Source organism: Phaseolus vulgaris, chromosome 5, assembly GCF_000499845.2.
Source record: "Phaseolus vulgaris cultivar G19833 chromosome 5, P. vulgaris v2.0, whole genome shotgun sequence".
In the NCBI taxonomy this organism is placed as follows: domain Eukaryota; kingdom Viridiplantae; phylum Streptophyta; class Magnoliopsida; order Fabales; family Fabaceae; genus Phaseolus; species Phaseolus vulgaris.
This window is the reverse complement of record NC_023755.2, coordinates 37,344,859-37,371,739: the sequence shown is the minus strand read 5'-3', so window position 1 is coordinate 37,371,739 and position 26,881 is coordinate 37,344,859. Positions and strand designations below refer to the sequence as shown.

General features: G+C 31.9%; 1 protein-coding gene across 3 annotated transcripts; it reads right to left on the bottom strand.

Moving 5' to 3' along the window:
* Positions 1–8,767: 8,767 nt before the first annotated feature.
* Positions 8,768–26,497, bottom strand: LOC137835712 (helicase protein MOM1). 3 transcript variants are annotated; one of them, XM_068644330.1, is made up of 14 exons: positions 26,380–26,497; positions 26,169–26,288; positions 25,006–25,647; positions 23,904–24,681; positions 22,411–22,462; positions 19,761–20,075; positions 19,120–19,293; positions 15,453–16,353; positions 15,297–15,317; positions 15,069–15,190; positions 12,961–13,065; positions 10,300–12,294; positions 9,996–10,209; positions 8,768–9,282 (listed from the first exon to the last, which is right to left on the bottom strand). In XM_068644330.1, exons 3-14 carry the CDS (start codon positions 25,508–25,510, stop codon positions 8,981–8,983), a joined length of 5,484 nt encoding a protein of 1,827 aa, XP_068500431.1. In that variant the 5' UTR covers positions 25,511–25,647; positions 26,169–26,288; positions 26,380–26,497; the 3' UTR covers positions 8,768–8,980. The 3 variants fall into 3 exon arrangements, with proteins under 3 accessions (XP_068500431.1, XP_068500430.1, XP_068500432.1); XM_068644329.1 differs by lacking the exon at positions 26,380–26,497 and having other exon boundaries at positions 26,169–26,329; XM_068644331.1 differs by lacking the exon at positions 26,380–26,497 and having other exon boundaries at positions 15,465–16,353; positions 26,169–26,329.
* Positions 26,498–26,881: the final 384 nt, after the last annotated feature.

Sequence of the window (26,881 nt, the reverse complement as noted above, 5' to 3'; positions counted from 1 at the left end):
TGATTTTATCTGATGAACGTTAAACCTTTTCTGACTTTGGCATCGGAGCGACTTGCAGGTACCCCCACCTGTTGTGAGGAGAAGCCGAGAGCACCAGCCGAGAGGAGAAGCAAAGAGATTCCATCAAGGAGTACCCGACCCAAGATAGTATTCAGCCCAAGATTGAAGAATTAGTCTTGATTAACCCATTTCAAGTGTTCTTGGTCCTTGTTGTAAGAACAATACTCTTGTGAGGTTTCAATATATGCATTTATTGTATTTTATCTTATAAAAATATGCCTTAATAGAGATACAATTATTTTATTTTGCATCAACGTCTTGTTTGATGGGCTGTTTTTAGCTAGAATGTGACTGATTTAGATATAATAAATGAGTGAAGTGCTTGAAAGTTATTAGAAAAAAAAATTAAAAAAATAAAATAATATATATATATAGATAGATATATATTTGTTATAAGTCACATTTTGACTGGATCATATTTTTTGTACTAAAAAATATCAATTTCTTTGTTTGAACATTAAACATAATTGACATAACAAAAATAATTATTCTGACTTACTTTAAAAATACAAAAGTTAAGTGACTTCATTCAAAAAAATCAAACTAAAACTAAAACTAAACCTAAAAATAAAATAGAAACCATGAGTTTAATTTCACCTAAAATATAACCTATCATGTGGGATATATATCACAATATTTTTTTTTTCTGATGTTCATATTCTAAAAATGTTGGATTTTTTTTTTATCATTTTCAATATTAAACAAATCACTATCTGAATGAACTATTATTTATGTTATCTTTTTCTTTTTAATCATACAATTTTCTATATAAATAGTTCTATGTATTAAGGCCTTATTATTCTCTCTCCTGATTATAAATATTTCTCTTTATTAAATTCATGGGCCAATTGATAAAATCTTACTATTTTTCACAAAAATTAGGAGCTATTACTTGTAGTTGCATGGTTATAAATCATGTATGTTTTTTTTTTATATTAGTTAAGAACAACAAAATTGTCAGTAAGAAAAAAAAATTAAAATAATTTTACTCTCTTAATAAATAAATTACTTTTATTAATATATAATTGAGAAAAGTACCTAAAAATATAAATATTGATTCTATTTATTGAGAGAAAAATGAAAAAAAAAATCAAAACGGAAGAGCATCATTTTTTTAAGATTAAAATTTCTGTCATTTTAGAAAAAAAGAAGTATTATTAATGAAAACATTTTTTTGTTATATACTTGTTTTTTTATAACTTGTGCAATTGTTCATAAAACCTCTACTTTTGACATTATCTAAAATTCATGATTAGACTATTGTATTCCTTATATTTTTATTCTTTGTCACAGTATGAATTTCACCTAAAAAGTTTAAGAAGAGTTGTGATTTTAATCATAAAGTGGAACCCCTCCTTTGTTTCAAAATGGGTCCTCTTTGTGTCTGAGTTTTAGCAATATCATGGCTTGTCTATTTTCAATGTGATTGTGACTGTGTAAGAGGATGGTGGGTTTGTTCATTAATCATCTTCATCTCTTTTTTTCATAGACCTCTCTTTTTCAAATTGGGTTGTTGAGGTTCTTGAGAACCTATATTAGTTTATTGAGTCTCTCAAAGAAATTAATATAAGAAATTAAAAAATTAAAAAAAATATTTGTATTTATATAGATAAAGTGAACTTAGATAATATTTGAGATTGACAGTAACAATTGTTGTTGTCCTTGGTCGCTTGATCACTCTTGTTTTTTGATGTTTCACTCCTTCACACTTCAAGAATTTTTTTCCTTAGCTCTTAGACGCTCGGTCGGGAGTAAACCGGTAGAATGTTCTCCGATAACCAAGTAAGTACAATGTGTTATTTGAGTGTATTGTAAAACTGGAAAAAAATGTACCTTACTCCATTGTAGAGAACTTTTTTTATAACGTTTAGTAATGGTCCAACTGATTGATGGGTCATATCTGACATATATCTGCATAAAATCAGTGTTAACTGATTTCTCGGAGTGTATCCCTTATTTATAGGAAGGTATGTTTGGAGAATACCTTCAATAAATCAGTGTTAGTTGATTTCTCGGAGTGTCATCCGAATTTGATGGGGCGTGACCTTGATTTGTAGGGTGTTTCCTTACTTGTCATTTATTATAATTGTGTCTTTAATGTAATTAACCAACTGGCCGGTCGATGCCGAGTGACGTGACTCACTTGGTACCGACCGAAACAGTATCTAAATTGGTTTAAATATATTTTTTATCTTTATAATTTTATACGAAATTAATGTTTTTTAGTTCAAATTTTATATTTACTAAATACTTATAGTAAAGAAACTATTAGAACTAGAATGAGTCTTTATCTAGTTTTCGTTTGTTGTGTAAAAAAAATACGGATAATAACTTATTTCAATAATTCTCTTATTATAAATATTTAGAAAATCTAAAATTTAAATTTTAAAAAAATAATTTTATATTATAATATAGGAATGAAAAACATATTTAATTCATTATAATTTATACTTGAATGTTAGGATAAAAAAATTATTGAAAGCAATAGTGAGAGGTCGTTGTGGAGAAGATAGTGATTAGTGTTAGAAAATTAAAGTGAATGTAGAGTTGTAAATTAGTAGTGTTATTTAAGGGTATAAGGAAGCTTGTTGTGAAAAATAAATGCATTGGTGGGAAGAGAAGTAGCCAAAATTGAATGGTAGAGTGGGAGTGTGTGTTGTGTTGGTTGTGAAAGTTAATGGAATGCCAAAAAAAGTAGGCAAACATGCACTACATCATAATTTAAAGTGATGTGTGGTGGTTTGTGTCCTCAATGCAAAATCATAGTCAAATCCAAAGCCAGTCATGTAATTTGTTGTGTGCAATCACACAGACAATGACCACATAATGGACAGGGAACCAATGACATGCACCAACCAAATTACTCTACACCCATTTTTTTCAATAATATATATATATATATATATATAATTTTTATTTTTGTAATTGAATTGAAAATTTTATAGTTTTTAAGAAACTATAATATATTAAATTTTATTATTTTATAGAAATGAAATATATTATTTACTACTAAATATAAAAAATATCATTGAATAATAATGTAAATCAAAGAATAATTTATGCATATATTAATAAAAAATTATATTATCCATTTTTACTTAAAAAATTATGATTGACAAGTTTCGTTTACATTGGTTAATAAAACTTTGATAATTTTTTTATAAAAGCTTTCAAGCTTCCATATAGATATTATTATGCAACTTGACATTTCAGTTATGTTTAAACTTTAAATAAGAACAATTATTTGTTAGCACATGAAAAAATATTATTAAAAAATATAAAAATATGGGAAACTAGACAATGTTAACAAAAACGATACATAGGTAAGTTATACATATTCATAAATAATTATAAGAACAGACTAGATGAACGTCTATTATACCAATGAAATGATTATCTATGAATAAATCATAAATTAGCCAAATTATCATCACACACATTTCCTTCACAAGAAAATATGAGTAACCCTGAATCCGATTTTTCCATAGTAATTAAGATAAGTATTTCATTAATTACGAAACATTCACATTATATTAGTCTCATAAACGTAACACAAATCAAGACAAAATATGAAAGAAAAGTCTTGAATTATATGGACAAATAAATATTTTTATTAGTGTCAATAAAAAATTAATTAATATTAATAAAGATTAAAATAAATTACTTCAATAAAAAGATAGTCTCATTTTTAACAATAATTTTTTTTTACTGTCATAAATCAGAAAGTAGTTTTATCAAATTTAATAAATAAAAAATTCTTATAATTGATCGCATAACAACTCAAAGTGAAATGAAGTAAATATAAACACAATTTATATTAACGGAAAATATTGTGTAAATATGAGTGAAAAAATATTTTGTTTATATTCAGGAAGAAAACTCTAACGAACATCACTTAAAAAAGAACAACATTGACAAAATAAAACTCTTTGGCAATGATGACACAAAAATAATTTTGACTGACAAAAATATAAATCATGAGATTAACACAACGAGTTTTTTTAACAAAAGAAATATATAAGACTTCATGTTTTATAATAAACGAAATTTTTTAATTATCTCTTTCTTTATGTCATGTCAAATAATATTTACATATTCTATAATTTTAAAATAAACACATTATTTTCTTATATTTTTAATAATATGTGAGTCGCTTTCATCTAGTCTTTAAATAGACTTTCATTTTTATATTTTTAATAAATGACAATTATTTTTATTATGTTTTTAATAAAAAAATACTCAAATTACTCATTTTTTAAAAATTAATATTCACTAAAACTTAAATATCATACAAATTATATAGTATTTTGTAAAAATATAACAAAATTATATTTTTAAAATATTATAAAAAAATAAATAACTATTAAATATATGATTAAATTTATTACCTTAATGTTACATTTATATTTTTAATATAAATAAAAATAATATAAGTTAGAAGTTAGATGAATATCTATTTTAATAGAGTGTGATGTCAGTTTTATTTTTTCACTTTTGTAATATGTTTTCTTGATCCTCAAGTTAATGATTAATTTCATTTCTGATATAACCACGATTAAAAAAAATTCAAACATAGATTTTACACGACATAGATCATCCTTTATAATATATGGATGTCTTACAAGACATTAGAAAAAAATGAAAACACTCTTTTATAATTAAATCATTCAATGTCATTTGAAGTTTAGATAAAAAAAAATGTTATTTTATCAAAAACATAAGTTTAGGAAACTAGACAAAAGTACTGCATAATATATTTACAACTTCTGAAATTCAATAACCAATTTAGGGAGGAATCCAAAACATAGAAAACTTTGAAATATAATCAAGTTTTTTATTGTTTCTGCAACATATAAAATTCTGCCATGAAATATATCCGAATATGCATAATTCTTTGGACTAAATTATTGGTATTCATAACTTTCTTTCCTCGTCCACTCACGTGAATCCGACCAGAAATTTTTTATGTTTCTATAAATTTGGTTTTTATCCTTAATGGGTCAAGTTTCTTCAAGACATATTGGAAGACAATTTGCATGTTACATGTAGCCTTGCTTCTAGTCACACTTGATATTTATCTATTTCGATGAACAAAATAGTTTTTATCATTAACGAAATTGAATTAAAAGTACACTAATAACATTTAATTTAACATATTCTCTGTTGGAAACTTATAAAACCCAAATTTTGTATTGTATGTGAAATTCATTTTCGTGTAACTATATATATATAATTCTTTGTATTTACATATGACTCTAGAATAAATAAATAAATAATATATAAGTTTCTTTTAATTCTCCAAACTATTTTTTTTATGAGACTTTCTATCTACAACATTCTTTACTCCAGTGTAATATATGATGATCATATTTGATAAAAAAGAATACAAAGACAAACAAGGGTAAGTTAGAGTTTAAAAAAATATAATACAAGTATTTTGTTGAACACTTACAATTACATATCTCAAAATTAATCTCAATCATTTAAATCATTCACATAATAGTGTTTTTCACAAGTATAATATATACATACATATATATATAGAGAGAATCTACAACTCAAGTAAGAACATCACTCACAAACTAGTTGACTCAAAGATTTACACGTATCATAACACTATATTGTCTCTTCAACACAACTAAATCAATAGAAACTAAGTTCTTTTATATGACAAGGTAAATTAATATGACCTGTCAGATTAGTTATTTTTAACTCTGCATACTAAGTTATAGGAACTTCACTTGAATCTCACCACCTCATATGTGTTGGTTATTAATTTAGATTTTATTATTATTAATTCTGATTTTATTACCCTTAAACTATTTTAGCGTTATTATTGCATTAATGGTCAGTTTACGGACGGTTAGTATTCCTATTTTATAGCTTTCAGTAATTGTAATTTTATTATAAGTAAATCAAAATGAATAAGATCAATTCAACAATTTTGCAATTTTGTGCAATTATGTTCAATTAGTTGCTACAACCTTCAACTAGTATCAAGAGCTAGTCTGTTATCATGAACTCTACCCAATTATCAGTCCCCATCTTTGATGAAAAGAATTACAATCGGTGGTGTGTGCAAATGAAAGTTTTGTTTGATTATCATGAGTTATGGGATGTCGTTGAGCACTTATAATACAAGTATTTTGTTGAACACTTACCATTACACATCTCAAAATTAATCTCAATCATTTAAATCATTCACATAATCAAGTATCTTTCACAAATATAATATATATATATATATATATAGAGAGAGAGAGAGAGAGTTTACAACTAAAGTCAGAACACCACTGACAAACTAGTTGACTCAAAGATTTACACGTATCATAACACTATATTGTCTCTTCAACACAACTAAATCAATAGAAACTAAGTTCTCTTACATGACAACGTAAATTACTATGACTTGTCAGATTAGTTCTTTTTAACACTGCATACTAAGTTATAGGAACTTCACTTGAATTTCACCACTTCATATGTGATTCCAATATATAAGTAAAATAGATATCTCCTTAGTACGAATCTCTAATTCAATAGATGTCATATGCATCTCTCAACATGGTATTTCATTCCTTAGAAATAATTATATTTACGTCATACTTTGTGTCATATACGAGGTGTTCATACAATTCTAACTCAAATCAAACATCACGAGAAAAAAACCTTTTAACATAAATTTAAAATTTCAAAACAAAATTTCTCACCCAACAAACATTTGATTCGCCTAAGAAACAAATAACTGGAAGTTTTAACTAAGAATCTCGTTCAATAACTTATTCTAAAAAAAAATTATGTTTGGATAACTTCTCCCTTGATTCTTATTATAGGTCCTTATATTCAAAAGAAAGAATAAATTGATCATAATCATAAAGAGAAATCAGAAAAAAAAAAAAGTTTGAGAGATATTGTTTCTTTGGAAATAAAGTTTGAATAATTAACTTTTAATATTTATAAACTTTACATTTTAATAATAAAATATTCATACTTCATCTAATTATACCACTTACTCTTAAACAATTTTTTAGGTTGTTACAAAGCCATATTCCTTAAAGTTATACATTTATTTATCTTATTATATATATATATATATATTTAAAAAACATGTTGATTTATATATAAAAAATAGTTTATAAGTTTAATATCCCATTTTAATTTTTTTTCTAAAATCGTCATTTAAATAAGTTGTCATAGTAATAACAAAAAAATTTAATTATAAGCATATAGTATTACAGTAAATGAAGATGAATATTCCTTGTCTGATGTGATACTTTAATGTAGCGTGCGTAATCGTAATGAAGAAAGAGAGGTTTTGATGAACCCTAATTGTAGAAAAAAATAAATATAAAAGAAACTTTTATTCACTGGTATATTAGAGAGTAAAATACATGGTGTATATATAAGAAAAAGATTAAGACCTAGCTGAAACACAAAAGGAAAGTTGGGTCAAACAAACAAAGCCCAATAATTTAAAATATAAAATTAAATATATTAACACCCCTCAAGAAGTAGATATTTGTCAATCTGTAGCCATCCCCTCAAGCTTGGGAGTAGATATTTGTCAATCTGTAGCCATCCATTTTTATATTCTGTGTTATACTTGTTTCTTATATAATCCACAATATTGCTAATAATTTGTCAAAGGTTGGATTTGTACCATTTGTAACCATCGAGGTTGGACTTTTTAATTATCTAAAGGCAATTGTTTAACAAATTTAGACATCCACCCGATCATTTACTCAAAATATCCTTATAGTTTTTAAGTAAGCATGGGATGTAATTACAAATATATTCCTGATTTGATATTTTGAAATACATTTTTCAGATTTCAGAATCTCTTTTAAAAAATGTTTCCTGATTTTGTTTCTCAAAAATTCATTTTGAATGTATTTTTTAAGTAGGCATGGGGTGTAACTCCAAATGTATTCCGGATTTGATATCTTGAAATACATTTTTCAGATTTCAGAATCTCTTTCAAAAAAATTTCCAGATTTTGTTTCTCAAAATTTTATTTTCAGAATGTAGTTTTTAAGTAGGCATAGAGTGTAACTCCAAATGTATTTGGGATTTGATATTTTGAAATACATTTTTCAGATTTCAAAAATGTTCAGATTTTGTTTCTCAAAATTTTATTCTATTTTTTATATTTCAAAACTGCTTTTCCAAAATTATTTTTTTTCCAGAATTTCAAAACACAAATTTATTCTGCATTTTTTTCCAATATTTTTTAGTTCTTGGATTTTCAATTTCATAATGAGGCAATTTTGAAAATTTAAAGGTTGATTGGGTACTGTCTAAAATAATTGGGAAAGCAATTGCCTTGTAAATAAAGAAATGCGTCCATGAAAAATTAATGATTGGTCATGTGAATGAAGTTTAAATTAACATAAATTATGAAGTAAATTAAAATAATGTAATTTTTTAAAAAGTTATCATCTAAAGATAGCCATACACGAAAAACTGAAGGTCAAACTCTTGGGATAATACTTAAGAAGCAAGGTTATTTGCCAAGCATTCTATACAGTATCAGTAATACTTTCCAAAATGCATGTTCAAATGCCACAAGGATAGAGAAAAAAATTTATGGTTTTCCTCTTTACAAGGAAAATTTATTAGTCATTTTAAAAGTATCTCCCTTTCACACGCCCAGTTGCATATTAAACTTTTGCTAATCGTTTCTAGAACTATACAGTTTAATTCCCTGTGCTTCATGTTAATCGCCCGCCATTCATGACTCATTGCATGCCAGAGAAAACGAGGCAGACAATTAATTACATATATACATTTTAGTATAACTATAATTAGAACAAAGGGATGACAAAAAAACTATTGGCATCAGTATCAGTACTACAATGTTTGCCCTACATATTTCATGTAAGAATCTCTCCCAACAAGGGAGGGAACAAAAAAAGAAAGTTAGTCATGGTCTATAAGGCTGGAGATGCGGTGCAGGGGCGCGAATCTCACCACCATGTTGAAGATTTCCTACTGGCAAAGAGATGGTGTTGATAACTGGTGATCTTGAAGAAGCATTGGGGGGAAATCCTGATGTATTGTAACCACTCCGTATAGGATGTATCGTAAGCTGAGAGCTACCCTTTGTGGATGGAGTCTGCCGACTGGTCGCAGAAGGACCACAAGAAGAACCAGCAACAAGGGATGGCCAATTAGCATTTTGTTGTCTTGAGGGCGGAAGCAACTGCTGCTGCGCAAAACTCGAATCTGACCATAAATAAAGATTAGAAAAGACTCAAATCAAAATCTGAATACCCAGTGCTGCAAGCATCCATATCTAGTTATATGAATGTCTGCTCATGAGCACAATACATAAACAATGCACATATACTCGAACAAGCGAACTAGTACATATTTCCAGACCCAAAAAAAATACTGATGCAATCATTATATAGCATTCATTAGTTCAGGACTTTTAAAATTACATATCTAATTTAGCCTATAAAAAAGGAAAAAAGCTGGTTACGGCAGAATTACTGATGTTCTTTGTTTGCTTGAGGGTTATAGATTTGATACACCCCTTCCAATTCCCACCAAATGAAGGAAAACCTTGCCCCCTCCTATACGTAGTGGCAGTGGTCCATCCAAATTCTTTAGTGCAGTTTTCCCCGTTCTGGAGGGGTGGGGGAAATGGAGCGGAGGATGGAGGTTTAAAATTGTCATAGAAAGGATAAATAATAAAAAGTATAATAAATCCTTGCCAAGGACTCAGGAAAATCTGCACAGCATCTGCCAACTCCAGCTTATTACTTGGGTTCAAATAGGATCAGTCAAGATCGTAGTTGACGGCAAGGATAACCATTATTACTTTTAGAAACATGGTAGAAGTGGAACTGAAGTGAGATTAGATTTTCTCAACATATCAAGCCCGGGCAATAAAAGCAATATTTAAATTTAGATCTCGAAAAAAACCAACATACCTTGCAGCGTCCCTGATGTACACGATGGTTTAAGATTTGAGCATTTAGACCTAAAAGCATCTGCCAAAAACCTATTCATACGAACTACATTAAGACCTGTATCGAGGGTCGTCTTTCTTTGTTTGAATTCAGTTTCAATCCCTTGAATTTTAATATCGTACTTCCTGCGGAGTTCCTCTAATTCCTTTTCAAACTCAGATTTCAACTGCATATTCTGCCCCAGCAAGAATAATATTATATAACAAAAAATGACAAAAAAGTCATTGCAGAAATCTAGTATAACTTGAGCAAACCGGAAACTAACCTTTTCTTCATAGATTTTCATTGTTTGATCTTCTACTTTTCGTATTCTATCCAATTCAATCTTGAGTGGATCATAATAGCTCAAATGCAGCTTTCTGAAAGCTGAATGTGGTTCAGCTTCCATATGTTGATAATTGATCTCCAGAGGAAATGACGAATTTATTGTGTTTGCAGATTGCATTCTTACTTCACTAGGTGTAACTGTATTAGGGTCTGAATTTGAGGAAGGGTGCACCACAACTCCATGTGAATATTCCAAGTTTGAGTCAGATTGCACGTCTTGATTTGGAACCACAGTTGGCTGATGTTCAACTTCAGTTGACAAACAAAAATTAGGTGAATTCAGGTGGGAAGGGAGCTCTGCAGATAGTAATTGTTGCACCTGTTTTACAGGATTCACAATCAGTGAAGCCTGATTGGATTGATCGGCTGCTACAACATCAACTGTACTAGATACCAGTTCAGGTTGTTCAGAAGAACGCTGCAATTCCTCAGACGCTTCATGGTCAGGAGTGGAGTCTATAGATAATTGCTCCACTTGTTCTGGATGATCCATGACATTAACTGTTCTGGATACTGGAGACTCTTGGGACAATTCTGCCATGGTTTTAGGTGCTCCTTCCCGCTCTTCTGCAGCATTTGTTAAATGCTCTATATCATCAAGACAATCAGCCGCTGCTGAAATACTCGAAGGGACTCCATCAGTAGTTCGTTGCTCCAAAAGTGGACTTGAAATGGACATATTATTTGGACCTTCATCACTTGAACAAACAGCTTGACAAGTCCTTGGTGATAAAACCCTATCTAAACATGGGACCTCTAGTCGACCTTTATCAGACATTTGAGTCCTAGATGATGGGGGACTCAAAGGAGATGCATCCTGTGGACACTCGGTAAAATTGACCATCCCTCTTGTTCCCGGGGATACATCTCTTACTAATATACAAACAGTGTCCAGTTCATTTCTAGTTTCTTTCTCTTCAACTGGAATTTGTCCATTAGGTATGCTAGATGGGTCTCCAGAGTTTTGGTGCCATGGACTTGAATGTGTATCAGGACCATTCCTCAGTCCTAATTCTCTATAAGAAAATTCATTTACAGCACGTCCATCAGATTCTTGTTCCATGGATGAAGGAGAATTCACAGCAGCATGATTTTCTGGAGAATCTGTAATATTGATAATCCCATGCAGTCCCGAAAGTTCCTCGTTAGCAATTCTTTTATCAGATAAAGGTGAATTCTCGATGACAGTCTCTGTGATGACTTTAACCTTATTCCAACCCTTTCCTTCACAAAAATGATTCTTTAGACCATTGTCAGGTTGTACTTGACCATAAGTCTGGAAGGACTCAACCCCAGTCCCAAGTTCCTTTGAAGCAACTATTTTTAGAAGTTCATTTTGTGCCCAAGATTCCACATCTTCTACCCAAGCGGCCTCTTTATCTTGAAACTTCTGTTTGTCAGCTGATTGCTTGGCCTCAAGATCCTTGAGTTGTGTTTCATGTTGACATTTCAGTTCTACAATTCCTTTTTCGTATTCAATATTCAAAACCCTAAGCTGTTCCATTCTTATAACATCATTGGGAGAGCAGGATCGAATAACAGCTGACTGTATTTTGTACCTTTCCTCGAATTTAGCCTCTTCTTCCTCAATATCTGCCTTCAACCTTTGCTTCTCTTCCTCTTGCAAAAGGCATAGCTTCTTCAACTTCTTTTTGCACTTCTTCTGAATTTCTTTAATACTTTTAGACATATCTTTTTTGAACAATTCAACCTCTCGTTCAACTCCAGTATGTACCCCATTTGATAGTTCAGATGCTTTTGGAGATTCCGATTCATTATAACTTCCTGTACGATATAAAAATAATTTCTTCAAACAACGCAACATAGAATAAATGTAGTCCACCTCTTCTTTCTTACACTCAAAGTTCAAATCTTTTATAACAGAAGCAATGGGATCGAGTTTGTGCTTTAGCAAAGAAGCTGCAGTCCAACACTGAATTTTGCACGATAAAAAATAAAGAAAAGTATCAGTTAACACATACTAAATGCAATTAGGTGCGTACATGCAATTATAAGAGGTGTGAAACAGAAGTCCTGTATACTAATTATAATGACTACTTTACCCATAACAAAAATATACCAAAAGATATGGCATAATTGCAGATCAAGTAGTAAAATTTTATGTTGCATTTGTGTTGTTAAGATGGTAACCAGTTTGTGAGTATGCAAGAGAAAAAGAATAAAGCAAAATTCCTTTATAGCCCCCAAAAAGAAATTTCCTTTCTTATTCTTCCACAAATATAAAACTATTCATGTGCTTCATCTAATAGCTTAAGCTTTTGAGATGATTCATGATCAGGCCTTGTACTATAATTCTAGCCCAAAACCAGATTATTTTGTGTATATTCACAATACAGTGTTCATACTTAAGTTTGACAAGTTCCACAAAATGTTACTGCAGGAAAGGAAATGGAAGTCAAAAATTGTTAACTTGCTAAAAACATGTGCCTCAGACTATAAAAAAATGAAGAAATAAGCAAATAAAAACATAAGAACAACATTTCTTAAGAAAACAAAAGCAATATCAGAAAGCAATGGATAATGCAACTAAAGGAGTGAAATTGAATCAAACAGAAGAAAACACTAGAAATATTCTGACCAGAGACAGTTGAAAAGCCTGTAATATTGAAAACGGTTCTCTATTGACATCGTGGTTATTCATAACATATTCAACAAATTCACCGATTGTGGTCCTCACTTTATCCTGCAATAGAAAAAAGATGTCACCAGAATATTATCAGTTCAGATTAGGTCAGATTGATATAAATACAAATTCCGCCAAATCAATAGTGATGCCCATAACAATATTATAAAATTCATTCCTGGGGGGAATGCAGGGTGAAATCAGAAGAATTGAAGGAAAAATTAATTTTCAAGGTCAAAATCACAAGGATACGCAATCTAGTGAGACTGGAACGATTTCAAATTCAAAAGGGATGTACACAAATTCCACCTTCCTTAGGTTCTGCTTCCACATTGATAACGAGTCAGTTTCATTAAATGATATGTAAAGTCACTATCCATACCATATATTCCAACCTAATCATTACTGAAAAGGTTTCATAATATAAAAAAATTAATACAACAACGACACAAAAGCAGTCTCCAACAAAACTAAACATAAACATACCTTAGAGAATTAGCACAGTGCACAACACACACACACACACACACATATATATATATATATGTGTGTGTGTGTATGTATAGACACACATTGAACATTATTATGAATTATTTAAATTGAGAATCAAGATTATATTCAAAACCATCTATAAAAAAGGTAGTTAAATATAATAATCTTAACACAGTATTTCCTAATACATAAACAAATCTAATTCATCTATCTAAAATCCAAAAAGTGTAAACAGGATCTAATTCATTTAAGACATTTCACCCCCTTATTGATCACCTCGCCATCATTGAAAAATACCCCCTTTAAGTTAGATTCATCTAAGGACAAATTTAAACAGAGAAAGTGAAACACAATATGTAAATGAGAAATAGATAGTTTGTTTGTTTAAAGGAGAAATAGAAACATACACAAGTTCTTAAAAAAGTCGGAATCATGTCGGAGCAGTCCGAGTGCCAAAGCCGCACAAAAATGTTTTAAATTCTACACTAGCAAAGTGTCTAACATTGTTGTACATGTGTTGGTATCAGACACGGAGACATGGCATTGAAGAGTTGTGTCCAAGCTTAATAGGTTATAATTATTAAAAACATGAACCTAGTAGGTCCAGAATAAGTAAAATAAGTCTTCACCTATGATTAGATTCAAATATTATTGACATCATTGCCTTAGTTATCATTTTAAATCCATTATCTTCCTTCCACTTATATAATGATTCAAGCAATCTCCTTGGTCCTACCAGTTCAAATTAAAAGCCTATTTTCCCATTTGATACATTATTGTTGGGGTTTTAACAGGCAAAGATTACTTCAAAACAGACAATCAGAAATCCCAACAAAAGATTATTCAATTTAGCAAGTATCTTTTCAAATGAGAGGCATTTCATTCCCACTTCATTATAAGCCTAAAATTACAAGCTTCACACCATACCATCACCAGAGCATTAAAGCAGACTTAGTAATGTATCACAATATCAGAATCTCAACAGGAACACTATCAAATCAACAAAATTATGAAGGCCTTTGATAAGCAGCCAAGCGCTTGGGAAACCTATCTTCAAAACCTAACTATTAAAGGGGGAGAATCAAACACTTAAATATTCAATTGAGCATCCATAATACTCTATGTGGGACTTGGGCCCCCATAATATAGAAGTTCCTACCATAGCACTAAGCCTAAGAGCAATTGTCTCAACAACTTTCACTCTACAACACTTTACTGAACATCCTTGCTGGTTAGAACCCTCCATAGGAAGCCCTTTTTGAGACATCGACAATCGGCTTTGCTACCAATTGATAAGTAGACAAGCACTTGGGGAACCCACCCTCAAAAGCAAGCTCGTAAGGGAGAAGAACCAAGCACTTAAATACCCTATCGAGCATCTGGAGCATCCCACACAACTCGATGTGGGACTTGGGCACCCCATATCCAAGTTCCTATCAGCCCTCAATATTTATATAAATCGCACTTGATCAACACAAACAATCTGGTAGTTAAAATGCAACCATACAAAGAGTAAAGGACCAAAGAAGGAAAAGAGGTCAAACTTAACAAAGAAAAAACACATTTCATACCGGAAGAAGAAGAAAATCACAAAGCTTTGTGATCTCTGGCTTCAGCAAGAGATGTAAGCTACTCTGCTCATCATGCAGTCTGCTTTTTTGCTCAGATTCAACATTGTATCCTTGAGATCTATCTGACATTTGATCAAGCAACCAGATTGAGTAAGGGCCATAAATAATTGACATGGAATGGATTACCAGAACAAGTAATCAGACTATGCAAGAATTGAGAGACATTACCCACTAAATCTCCAGGTGTTCCTGCAAAAATATTTAATGGTTTCAGAGGTTCTAATATAAAAACAAAAAAAGGCTTACAATAATTGTTACTATTTGTCAACTTTTTCATTGAACAATGAAAGCTCATAAGTAAAAGTAGCAAATGTCACCACTAACCTCCCCTGTTACCTGCGAGTAACTTTTCATCTCCAAATTTTGAAGAAGGCTGATCAACAATATTATTAACTTTCCTGCGCTTCTTTGCTGCTACTTCACTTACAAGATCAAAATGATGAACTTTCTTCCTGCTCCGCTGAGATGAATTATTTAAGTACTTCCACTGAAACTGCTTTCCGTCCAAAAGTTTTGTCCAAAAAAATTGGGATGGTTCTTCATCCAGTAACCCAAGTTTTAGTTCACCAAGCAAAGAAAAATTTCCTTGGTATGTTGCCCCATTTTGCTGCACTTTCAAAAAGATTGAACAGTTGCTTGAATCAACATGTTCTCCATCCTGAGATAGTAGGGATGAGAATTCATGCATTGTTTCTTTCAGAAATGGTCGCCCAAACAAAGATTTCACATTTGACGCAGAAGTTTCACCATCATGAAAAGCTTTTAGTTCATCAAATAGACAAGAAGCACCCCACATCAACAGCATATGACTGGTACTCCAGTTTATGTTTTGTAAATTGAAGTCAATTGACTTACATTGCTTAGTAAGGATTAAGGCTTTTTCTTCAACAGTGAAAGTTGAATATAACCGGAATATTTTTATTAATTCAAACTGTGAATCAAGTGTTATTTTCTGAAGGGATCTTATATCATTCATTGGGTTCCAATCACTATCAAATATAATAATAGAATCAATAGATGACAATTTGATGCTTGGAAGGCAAGCACATGTGTCTAACAAAAACACAAATCGTCTATTGTTCTTGTCGTTAAATTTCTTCATGGCAGCTTGCCTCTTAGAAGGCAGAATATTTTTATCAATCCGTTCATACGAATCTGGACCAAATCTTGGTCGAAGTAGGTCTTCCAAATAATTTCCTATAACTCTTCCAGAACCTCCAATAGACTGCAAATTCAGTAATAAATTAACACGGTTCAATGAACTATCTTTCCTAAAGTGAATGAATAAAGTATAAGAAAAAGGGGGGCATCATGGTCTCATGTACTAACAGACACACATGCATGTGAGAAAATTAAAGAAAACAGCTAAAACAGAACTGAACAGGAAAATGTGACCTGCCAGTCTTAGTGAGATGTATCTATGATAGCCCTCTCACACATACAATCCCAAGCAATTTTAATAACTAAAGAAAACATATGAAAAATTGGCTAATTGAGAATTAAAAACAATATATATATATATATATAACTCACCTATATAAGCTTTAATTAGAGAGTGATAATTTATTGAGATATTTGATTCAATCATGGTTGTATAATTACAATATATGTAATTAGAGAGATTCAGTCCTCTTTTGATATGTAAAAGATAGAAAACAAAAAGAACTTCTCTGCCTCTTTTATTCAAGGATTTTCTCTTGTAAAGACCTTGTACACACAGAAAATATCTTCCTGGTGTGACACCTGATCGCTATTCTAACAAAATTAATCATTAGGACAGAGATGTTATAGTTGTAGTTTAGACCAGTCAGACCAATAAAAAATAGTACTTAAACCGAGTGGGCGTGGGTTGAGGGGTGCTATTATCAATACTGCCCGGCTGGGGAAGGAACTTTGTCCCCAAGGTTTGGTTGGAGTGTTGGCCTTATCGGGTTTGGGGGAGAAGTGGGTGGGTTGGGTGAAGTTGTTGTGGGTTGGGCCTATTTGGTGTTCGGATGAGTTTTTTTGTGGGTAGCATTATTGGTGTTTGGTGGGTGGGTTGCCAAAAGCTCTGGTCCAAGTGAATGAGTATTCTCAAGGGATTGAGGCATGAAAGGGTTTGGTGAGGCATTAATGAGGGGAGCAGGGGGTGAGGCTCTAGGGTTACACATGTGTAGCTTCTTATTGGTTGACAAGGACAGTTGGGGAAGAAGGTATAAGGATGTGGAATGTGTGGGGAGATTTTGAGTGGGTAACATGTGTTGAGGGAGTTCAAAAGTGTTTGATGCTGAACAAAACTGAGTTAAAGTGGTTGGTGAGGAAAAAATAGTGGGTAGAGAGTTGAGAGGGAGATTGGATGTGAGTATCTCCAGTGGGTGTAGGACCGTTGAGGGTGTTGAAACGTTTAGAATCTTCCTATTAATTTTAGCATAGTATTTTTTGCATATTTTAAAGAATTTGATTATTAGAAATTGAGGTGATGAAAATGTAATTGGTATGCAACACTAAACCCTAAACCCTAAACTCTAAAGAAATATTTAATAGCCCATTAATAGATACAATGCATGTCCCTTCGGGACTCCAGTTAGCCAATGTATTCACTAAATGACTTCTGTAGAACAGTTTAGGGATCTCACCTTGAAGGGTAGTGTTGTAATACCAGTTAACAGAATTTAATATTAGTCCCTTCAAATTCTTAGCACTATTACATTGAAATAGAACTGAGCAACCTAGGCAGCTACAGGACTTTAACCACATCACAGCCAAACCAAAACCCATCTCCCTGCCCACACCCCAAATTTCTGAGCTATTGATCCCATTTTAGCGGTATTTCATGATTCGCCTTTTCAAAATTATATAGAATACATGCTTTTATTCAAAACACATGAATTGCACCCTCAATTCTTTACAAGTAAAAAACAAGTATGAACTCTGTTTTCTTCTCTCGCATTTATCCTAGCTCAGCAGTATTATTCCCAACCAACCCAAGTATTTTTTAACAGACCACTGCTCTCCAGCATAAGAATCTCTGTTTACATTGCTCTTTGCTCATAAGCCTTCATACTTTAGTTTAACTTCTTCTGACTCTCTTCACAGGGTATCTAATGTGTTCCATTCTTATCTATTAATTTATTTATCACTTCATTCCAATGTTCTCATGCCAGTTAATATGAATATGCCTATAGTTGTGAATATTTTTTAGAATTTATGTATCTATAATATAAAATAGACTTAATTAAGTTCTAAGTCCCTCATAAATTTATGTATTTTAATTAAGTCCTTACTAGTACTAAAAAAAATTATATTTTTCAATAGTGCCTGCAGTTTAATTTTTTTTGTTAGCTGGGTTACTTGACTCTTCGTGTTAAAAAATCAGGTTAAAATATGAGGTTGTATAGTTAATATAAAACGATATTGTGGTTAATGTAAAACGACAAGTAACTTTTATTGCTTTCATTGAAAATATCTCGGATAACAAGGAATCATCATCGCCACATCAATGGTGATGACGGCAACATTGTAGGTGATGACATGAAAGTCATCGAGGAGCATGATGATCTTGTCATCTAATATGTTTTCGATTAAAGCAATAAAAGTTAATTGTTTTACATTAACTGCAATATCATTTTTTATAAATCACAAAACTTCATATTTCTTAACACAGGGAGACGTGTAAGCAAGATGAGGGGCAAGTTGACAACCATGTCACCCCATTATCAAAAAAGTAAACGGCAAGGACTCAATTAAAAAAATTTAAAATTGAGTACTTAATAGACTAAAAAAAAATTAATAGGTACTCAAATGAAAAAACCCAAATTTATGAAGGACTAACTTAATTAAGCCTATAAAATATTTATTCTATATCAAATCTTTGATACGAAAGTCACCAAACTACAGCATCTTTGTGGTCAGCTACTACTCAATGTGATTGATAACTATGAAGCTAAATAAACTAATAGATGATGATGTAAATTTAATGACTTAATGGGTAGACAGTCTGCAAAATGTGTACCTGAAAAAGAATGAGCACCCTAAAATCATTTTTTTTCAACTCCTCAAGCATTGAATCAAGAAGTTGCAACTTGCCACTTGCTTTTAAATCAAAATCAAGATATTCAATTGGTTCGAGACCCTTGTTAAGAGAAGGTTGCAAATCTGGGCCAACAAGATAGGGATGACTACAACACTGTCAAAAGATACCACAAGAAAAATAAACTGTTAAGAAAATATACAAACAAACACTTAACAGCTCTGGAGTTAATTTAAAAAAGTAAAGGAACACCAAATCAACTATAAAAAAAAATACATATTAGTATATCAAATTCATTTTAATCATCAATTAGCGACAACAAATCAGAATCAGCATCAATTCATATGTAGCACAGGATTGTTAAAGTAGACTCCATATAAAACGGAATCGATTTTTTATAAATAATAAATCAAGCATGTACCGAATTGATTATATTTGATATGTCATACTCAAATTGTAAATTGACAGTTTACCGCTAAATATCTATTCAATAAATACATTATTTAAGATAGTGCAACCAAATATTGCAGCATAAAACAGCAAGACTCTAACCAAGAAAACAACTTTGTATTGTCTTTAGTGTTATGTCATGCATGCAACTTATTCAGAAAGTACAACCTAACCTTCCGAGTTGAAATAAGAACATCACGAACAGCCTCAACGCTGTCAACCTTAGATGAGGAGCGCAGAATTGAAGCATTTGAAAGTAAAATAGAACAATACTGTTCAAGCTGCAGATTAGATATTTGTACAGGAACCCAATACTCAACAAACCTAAAGGAATCAGACTTGCATCTGTATGGATTATGACTTGGCAACCTCTCCTTCAGATGAGTGACACTATTAATGGAATTAGTTATTAAACCAGCTTCTTTTTCATTATCAATTTGAGAGTCCTTCTGCAGCATGCTTGCAGCAATAGAATCCCCATCTTCAAGCTGATAAAAATACCAAGAGATCAGAGATGTACCCACAGATAAGCATATAAACAAATATTATGTGTGAGTGTGCACGCGGGGGCGAGTGTGTGTGAATATACATGATTAGTTAATTACACCAACTTGTCTACCTGTTAGTAATTTGCTGATCTATATATAGGATTCTGATCAATAAAATGTTACTCAAACCACATAATTCTCACAAGCTGGATTTCCTTTCACAAGAATGTATCTTTCTTAGATATTCAACATCTTACAAGGGTTATAATGATAAGTGCTTGTCTCCTTATGGCAGATTATAAATATTTAAAGATATGTTTTTCAATTAAACCAGGTTTTCATATCCTAAACTCTTCTAACATACTTCACAACTACCTACATCTTCCCCAGCCGTTTGATCTATTATCCCTACTATTTCATTTTCTCAAATACCTTTATCTATAGAACCTTTGTCACCACGGTCATCTACTGGACCCTCCTCATTAGATTCTTCTCCCCCATCTAATTCCTCAAACTGAATATTCACCACCTTCTAATACCCACCCTATGTAAACCACATCAAAATCTGGCATTATACGTATTCACCCTACTCTACTTATTGTCAATATCGAACCAAAAACCACCAACAAGCCCTTAGTGATCCACAATGGTTATCTGCTATGAAAGAAGAATTCCTTGCTTTACAATGCAATGAAACCTGAACTCTTCTTCCTTTTCCACCTGACATAACTGCCATAGTACGCAAAAAGGTTATTAGAGTAAAAGAAAATCCCGATGGTACTGTACAGAAATATAAGGCACAGATTGTTGTTAAGGGGTTTAATCAACAACATTGATTTGATTTTAATGAGACCTTTTCGTCAGTTATTAAACCTATCTCTATTTGGATTATTCTTACATCTGTTCCTACTTACAACTTACAAGTGGTCTATATTTCAATTGGATGTTCATAATGCTATTATCAGTGGGCGGATATTCTTACTAAACCCCTATCTCGTACAAGATTTCTTTTTTTCAAATGCAAGCTGAGTGGTTGATGTAGAAGCTGTATCTCACCCACATTGAGCTTGCAGGGGGTGTTAGAGATATTTCTATTTTCTGTTTGTTGTCAGTGTAACTGACTTTCCGTTCTTCTGTTTTCAGTTGTAACTGACATGATTAGTCAGTTACAAACATTGTCTACCTGTTAGTACTTCTCTGATCTATGTACAGGATTCTCCAACAGAGAATTACAAACTCTTTATAATGTGGTACATATTCAATTTAGTATCAATAGAATTCTCTTTCAACACACCAGATATATCTTTGTAGCTATCGGAGTATAATTCTACTCTATACAAACTTTTTTGTTCGCATGTATAGTATAGTAGGATGTTCTCTGACAGCTATGGTCTGACAGCTGTCATCTCTAACTAAAATTAGATATCCGAGGTTGCAACGGCTATATACTATATAAACCTCATGTAATGTTACAACAGTATTATCAAGTTTAGAAGGAATAATATTTTCTTCTATTAAATTATGAGGTCATTAGACCTATATATACATGAGCCTGCTAGTTATTTTAGGAAATATGGACAACTAATTCTAGAGAAACAAATCCCTATGATTGTGGGATTGTTTCTAAATACATAATCCTAATATTAATAGTAAGATACAGCTGTGATACAAAATAAAAATATAATAAGGATAAAATATAAAACTTCCTAAAAAATACAACACAGTTTTGACAAGTATAAATCAATAATACAATATACAAAAAGTCTCTCACTCTAAAACTCGATATTATAGGTGTAACTAGGTTGCACTCAACCTGCGAACCCACCCACCCAACCCAATCCAACCTAACCCAATCACATTTTTTTTTTGAGTCGGGTAACAGGTTTATAAATTCTAAACTTGATGAACCCAACTACATAAAGATATATAATAAAAATTCTCTTTGTCTAATAATTATATTATAAAAAATAAATTTATATTTTATCATGTGAGTATTAATTTATGTATGTATTGTAAGTATCGTTCGTTACCTTAAAAATATTAAAGAACATTGAAAATATTCACTTTGAGGTTTCTTTTTTCTTAATAGATGGTACTTTTTTAAATTACTCAACCGGTGATAACTGTATTAGGTTGCTAATAAATAAAAAAGTAAACCCAACCAAACTCAATTACATTTATCGAAAATTAGATTGAACTTGAACTAATCCAGACCATTTGCACCCCTACTAAAGGGATCAGTTTGATCCATCCAACCCTAATCTGATCGATTTGCATATTACTACTACTATCACATGCATAATACTAACAATGAGGAACAAAGAATCTGACCAACCTCGGTTGTAGATGGGCTACCAGACTCACTGACTGTAGGATTATAATCCAACCTGCAAAGAAAATAACAAATTATTTAGGCCTGAAAACACCAAATAAGTCAAAATGTAGGTAAATCATCATGAACTGGTCAACAAATAATGCAAGGTAAAGATGCAACAATTCCTGCAAAATATTCCATCTACATATTTCAGCAATCAAATATAGTATTAGAAAGGGGTGAATAGAGGTCACAGGGACACCTTAGAGCTGCACATGACTTGTGACAACGCAGAAATCAGTTATGTAGTAACTGGTAAGAATACCCAACGCCTTCCAAAACCAAGATGTTTGGCGATAACACAATCTAAAAGGACAAAAGGTGCTTATTGGAGATATACGCAGTGCTTTTTCCATATGCATTTGTAATTTCAACTTAAGTAAACAGATTTAGTTCTCTAGTTTTCTGTATAATTCAGGTGCCAGTTAAAATTATCTTCTTAGTCAGCAGTTAGTCAGACAGCTGATGTATAAATTTTAATATCACTGTACTTTGAACATAGTAGAATTCTAACTGATTCTCAAATCTATCTCACTGTTTGCCTAGTCAGCAGTTAGTCAGACAGCTGACATAAATTTTAATATCACTGTACTTTGAACATATTAGAACTCTAACAGATTCTCAAATCTCTCTCACTGTTCGACTCACTCTTCACCCTCTTTCTCTCAATTATCTTTTTGACAACACTAGGAGCAGCAAGGTGTCACTTCTCTCTGCTACCCAACTATCATGTGACTGAAAACTATGCTCATAACTTAATAGCTCCTTTCACCACTCCCACGATCTTGTGTGACAACCTAAACATTGTTACACTATCTCACAACCCAATATTGCATGCCAAAGCAAAAAAACATGTGGAACTTGCCAATTTTCTTTTTACGGAGGCCCTCAACAAAACTATCATAGTTCAACATATCCCAGCCCCTAATCAAAATGCTGACTTTCTCACTAAGCTTCTCACTCCTCTTTAGTTTCCAGCCATACCAGAGAAACTCAGGGATGTTAACAAGTTCTCCCTCACCAACCGCCATAAGTTTGAGGGGAAATATTAGAGATATACTTATTGCATTTCATGTGGATTTCATATACATTTGCAATTTCAACTAATGTACAACTGAATCACAATCTGCTGAGTCAGTAGTTAGTAAAACAGCTAGGTCATATAAATTCTAATATCACTGCATTTCGAACATAAAGGAATTCTAACAAATTATCATATCTCTCTCCCTGCTCAATTCCATCTGCTTTATTTTTATCATTGTTGCAATTTTTATCAATGCTTAACACGAAATATCAAGCAACATGCATCAAATGAATAATATAGTAAAAGAACTTATGATTCAAGAATTTAAAAATCCTCTCAAGAAAAAAAATATAATAAAGAGATGTCATACTAAATCATGAATAAGATATATAACATTGTTTTCCATCATTTTCCAACAATTAACAAATACCTTATCCGCTTGGAATGTGAACCTTCAGTCCTCAATACACAATCGGGCTGCTGAATGCTTTCAGGCGCCAAACCATTCTCAAAAGTTGCAGCATTAGATGGTGCCAATGAACCTAGAGAAACACTATTTTCTACTAGGTCTTTCAAAGGACCACTCAACTCATGGTCAACTCTCATCTCTTTTGATTTTTCATCTTCAGATAGTAGCACACCATTCTTGGAGTTGCTTGATGGTAATGTTTCTTCTCTGCAGTGATCAGGCTGAACCCTTTCAGATACCAAACCAGTCTCAAAAATTGTGGCATTAGATGGACCGTCAGCCCCCATAATTTTGCCACTGATCCTGGACGGGCCACCAGAATCAGAAGTCAAGTTGCAATTGTCACCCTTGGCCAAGGTAGCAGAAACAGCTAAATCCATACCCACAGTGACTTCCTTTCTCTTAGAAGGCATTAATTTTTCAACTCTATTGTCTCCAACAGTTTTCCTGATTAAATCTTCATCCAATGTCCTTTCAGGTGCCAAACCAGCCTCATAAGTTGCAGCATTAGACGGTGCCAATGAATCCAAAGTTTCGGTATTTTCAAACAGATCTTTCACAGAGTCACTCAACCTAGAGCTAACTCTCATCTCTTTTAACTTTCCATCTTTAGATGGTAGTGCACCATTCTTGGAGAGTTTTCCACAATCAGAATGACTACCTTCAAAGCACCCATCAATCTTGCCTCGAATATTGTTACCATCTTGATTTGACTTGTCGATCCTGTTAGGCTCTGCAACTGCAAGGCAATCTTTTCAGTCAACCAATTAAAAATGATAGATAATTAAACAAAACCTAATAATCATTAGCAAGCCTCTCTTAGCAAACTTTGACTTGTCCTCGTTTTGGTAAGTAAACAAAAAATCCAAGAGACTTGAAAAAAGGACCTAGCATCACAAGCACCTTTAACTACTTTTTTTTATTACATGATAGAGTATATAACAATAATCATCATATTGACACTGGTTTTTCTGACATTTAGATGTGTAAGAAAACTCTCAGGGTTCAAAGGAAAACAAAATTGTTGAAATAAGAGTGACACTAGGCATACTCAGTATATTACCTTCCTTTGGTAAATCAAAGAAAGACCTGTACATGGGAGCAGTAATTCGCTTTACTTTACCCTGGGGTGTTCCCAGATCTTGTTCCTTATTGTCCTTTACTTCTTCAGCTTGAAATGTCAACTGTCTCATACTCTTCTCTTTTTTTGGCTTAGGGTTTGAATTTAATGAACCTGAGCTGTCAGAATGTCTGGTAGACGTAGAAGAGTAAGTCCTAGCCCTTCCAGATCTTCTCAAAGGACTTGGCATGTTCTTTATTTCAACCAATTCAGATTTCTTGTTATCAACAGGTGTTGGTCCCTTTTCAAATTGCCTGGACTTACAAGTACTTGAAGAGCTAGAAATTATCCTCCTTGATGATGTCTGTCTAGGAGACCGTCTGAAACCAGTTGCACCTGATACATTAGAATGTGATTTTTTTTTTCCCTTGTCACCATTTTGTGTGACCCTCCCATATTTATTGTCTTCGTCCTTAGCACTGTGACTAGAACGAATACCATTTACCATCTCTTTAGCAATACACTGTATCTGAGACCTCCAAAATAATACTTCAGATCAGTATAGAGACACACCAAGATCAGTCCTCAAATGTTGTTCGGCATGTGGCAAACTTCACCAAGATGTAGTACCCAGCATAGTATCAACTGAGAAGGGCAATAGAAAGAATACAGTCAACTAAAATTCAACCATTTATCATTATTCAAGTTGGAGTTGTGGAAAAATAATAAAGCAATGATATTAACTTATTACAGAAAAGGATGAGAAGACATGTATAGCTAGAATTATTATCCCCCAGTTAAAGAAAATATCTGTGTTTGCTCAAGTAGTACAAGGAAAAAGCACTCATCTCAAAAACGCAACCGAATCAAGAGAGTAACTGTCTACTTGTGGGGAACATATCAATGTCCATAAGACAAATCATCCCAACTACCATAGACACATTAAGCCTTGAAAATGCAGATTAAAAGAACAAATCAGATCATAGAAGAAACAAGCGGATGAAGGATGAAAACATAATACACATAATATAGATACAGCTTATGAAATTCACAACTGAACAATGGGGAAACCGGAAAGCTTGTTCTAGCTGATATCAAGAAGATTGTCAAAATGCCAGGTCAAAAATCAAACAAAATAGAATGCAGAGAAATTCGGAGGGTTTTACCTTTCAATGGACAATCAGTCGAACCAATGTGATTATCGCTGCATACTCGCCAGAAGTTCGGCTTAACAATTCAAACAAACCCTAATTCACTGACAACAGAAATTACACAGAGACGGTCATCTGCAGCAACGTAATGTCCCAAGGGGTTAAGAGGAAGAAGAACAAATAAACAGGTATAAGGAAAAAAATTAAGAGAGAGACCTTAACCAACCTGTATCAAAGGCCAATTTTGATAAATGTTTAATTAGGGTAGTGTCACAGAAATTTATGGCACTCTATATTCTCAGCTTTTCTATTTATTTGGTGTTAAATTCCAAAAGAAATCCTTATGGAAACTTCTTTTGTTGTCAGGAGAAATTTATATTCAAACAAATATTAAAAATAGGTATACGATATGCATTTTACATTACCAATATGTAATTAACTAAATATTCAAAAGATAAAATCTTTTTATATAAACTCTTCTAACAAGATGTTTGTTAATATATATATATATATATATATATATTTTAAATAAAAAAATTATGTTAGATATTTATGTAACTTCACATCTCATGCATAATAACAATTATTTATCATCACATAAAAAATATATTATTAAAATATATATATATATATATAAATATGGAAATTAAATCAAAACTTATATACTTTTATGAATATAAGGCATTTTATTTATAGAAAAATTAATAATAATTTTTTATATAAATATT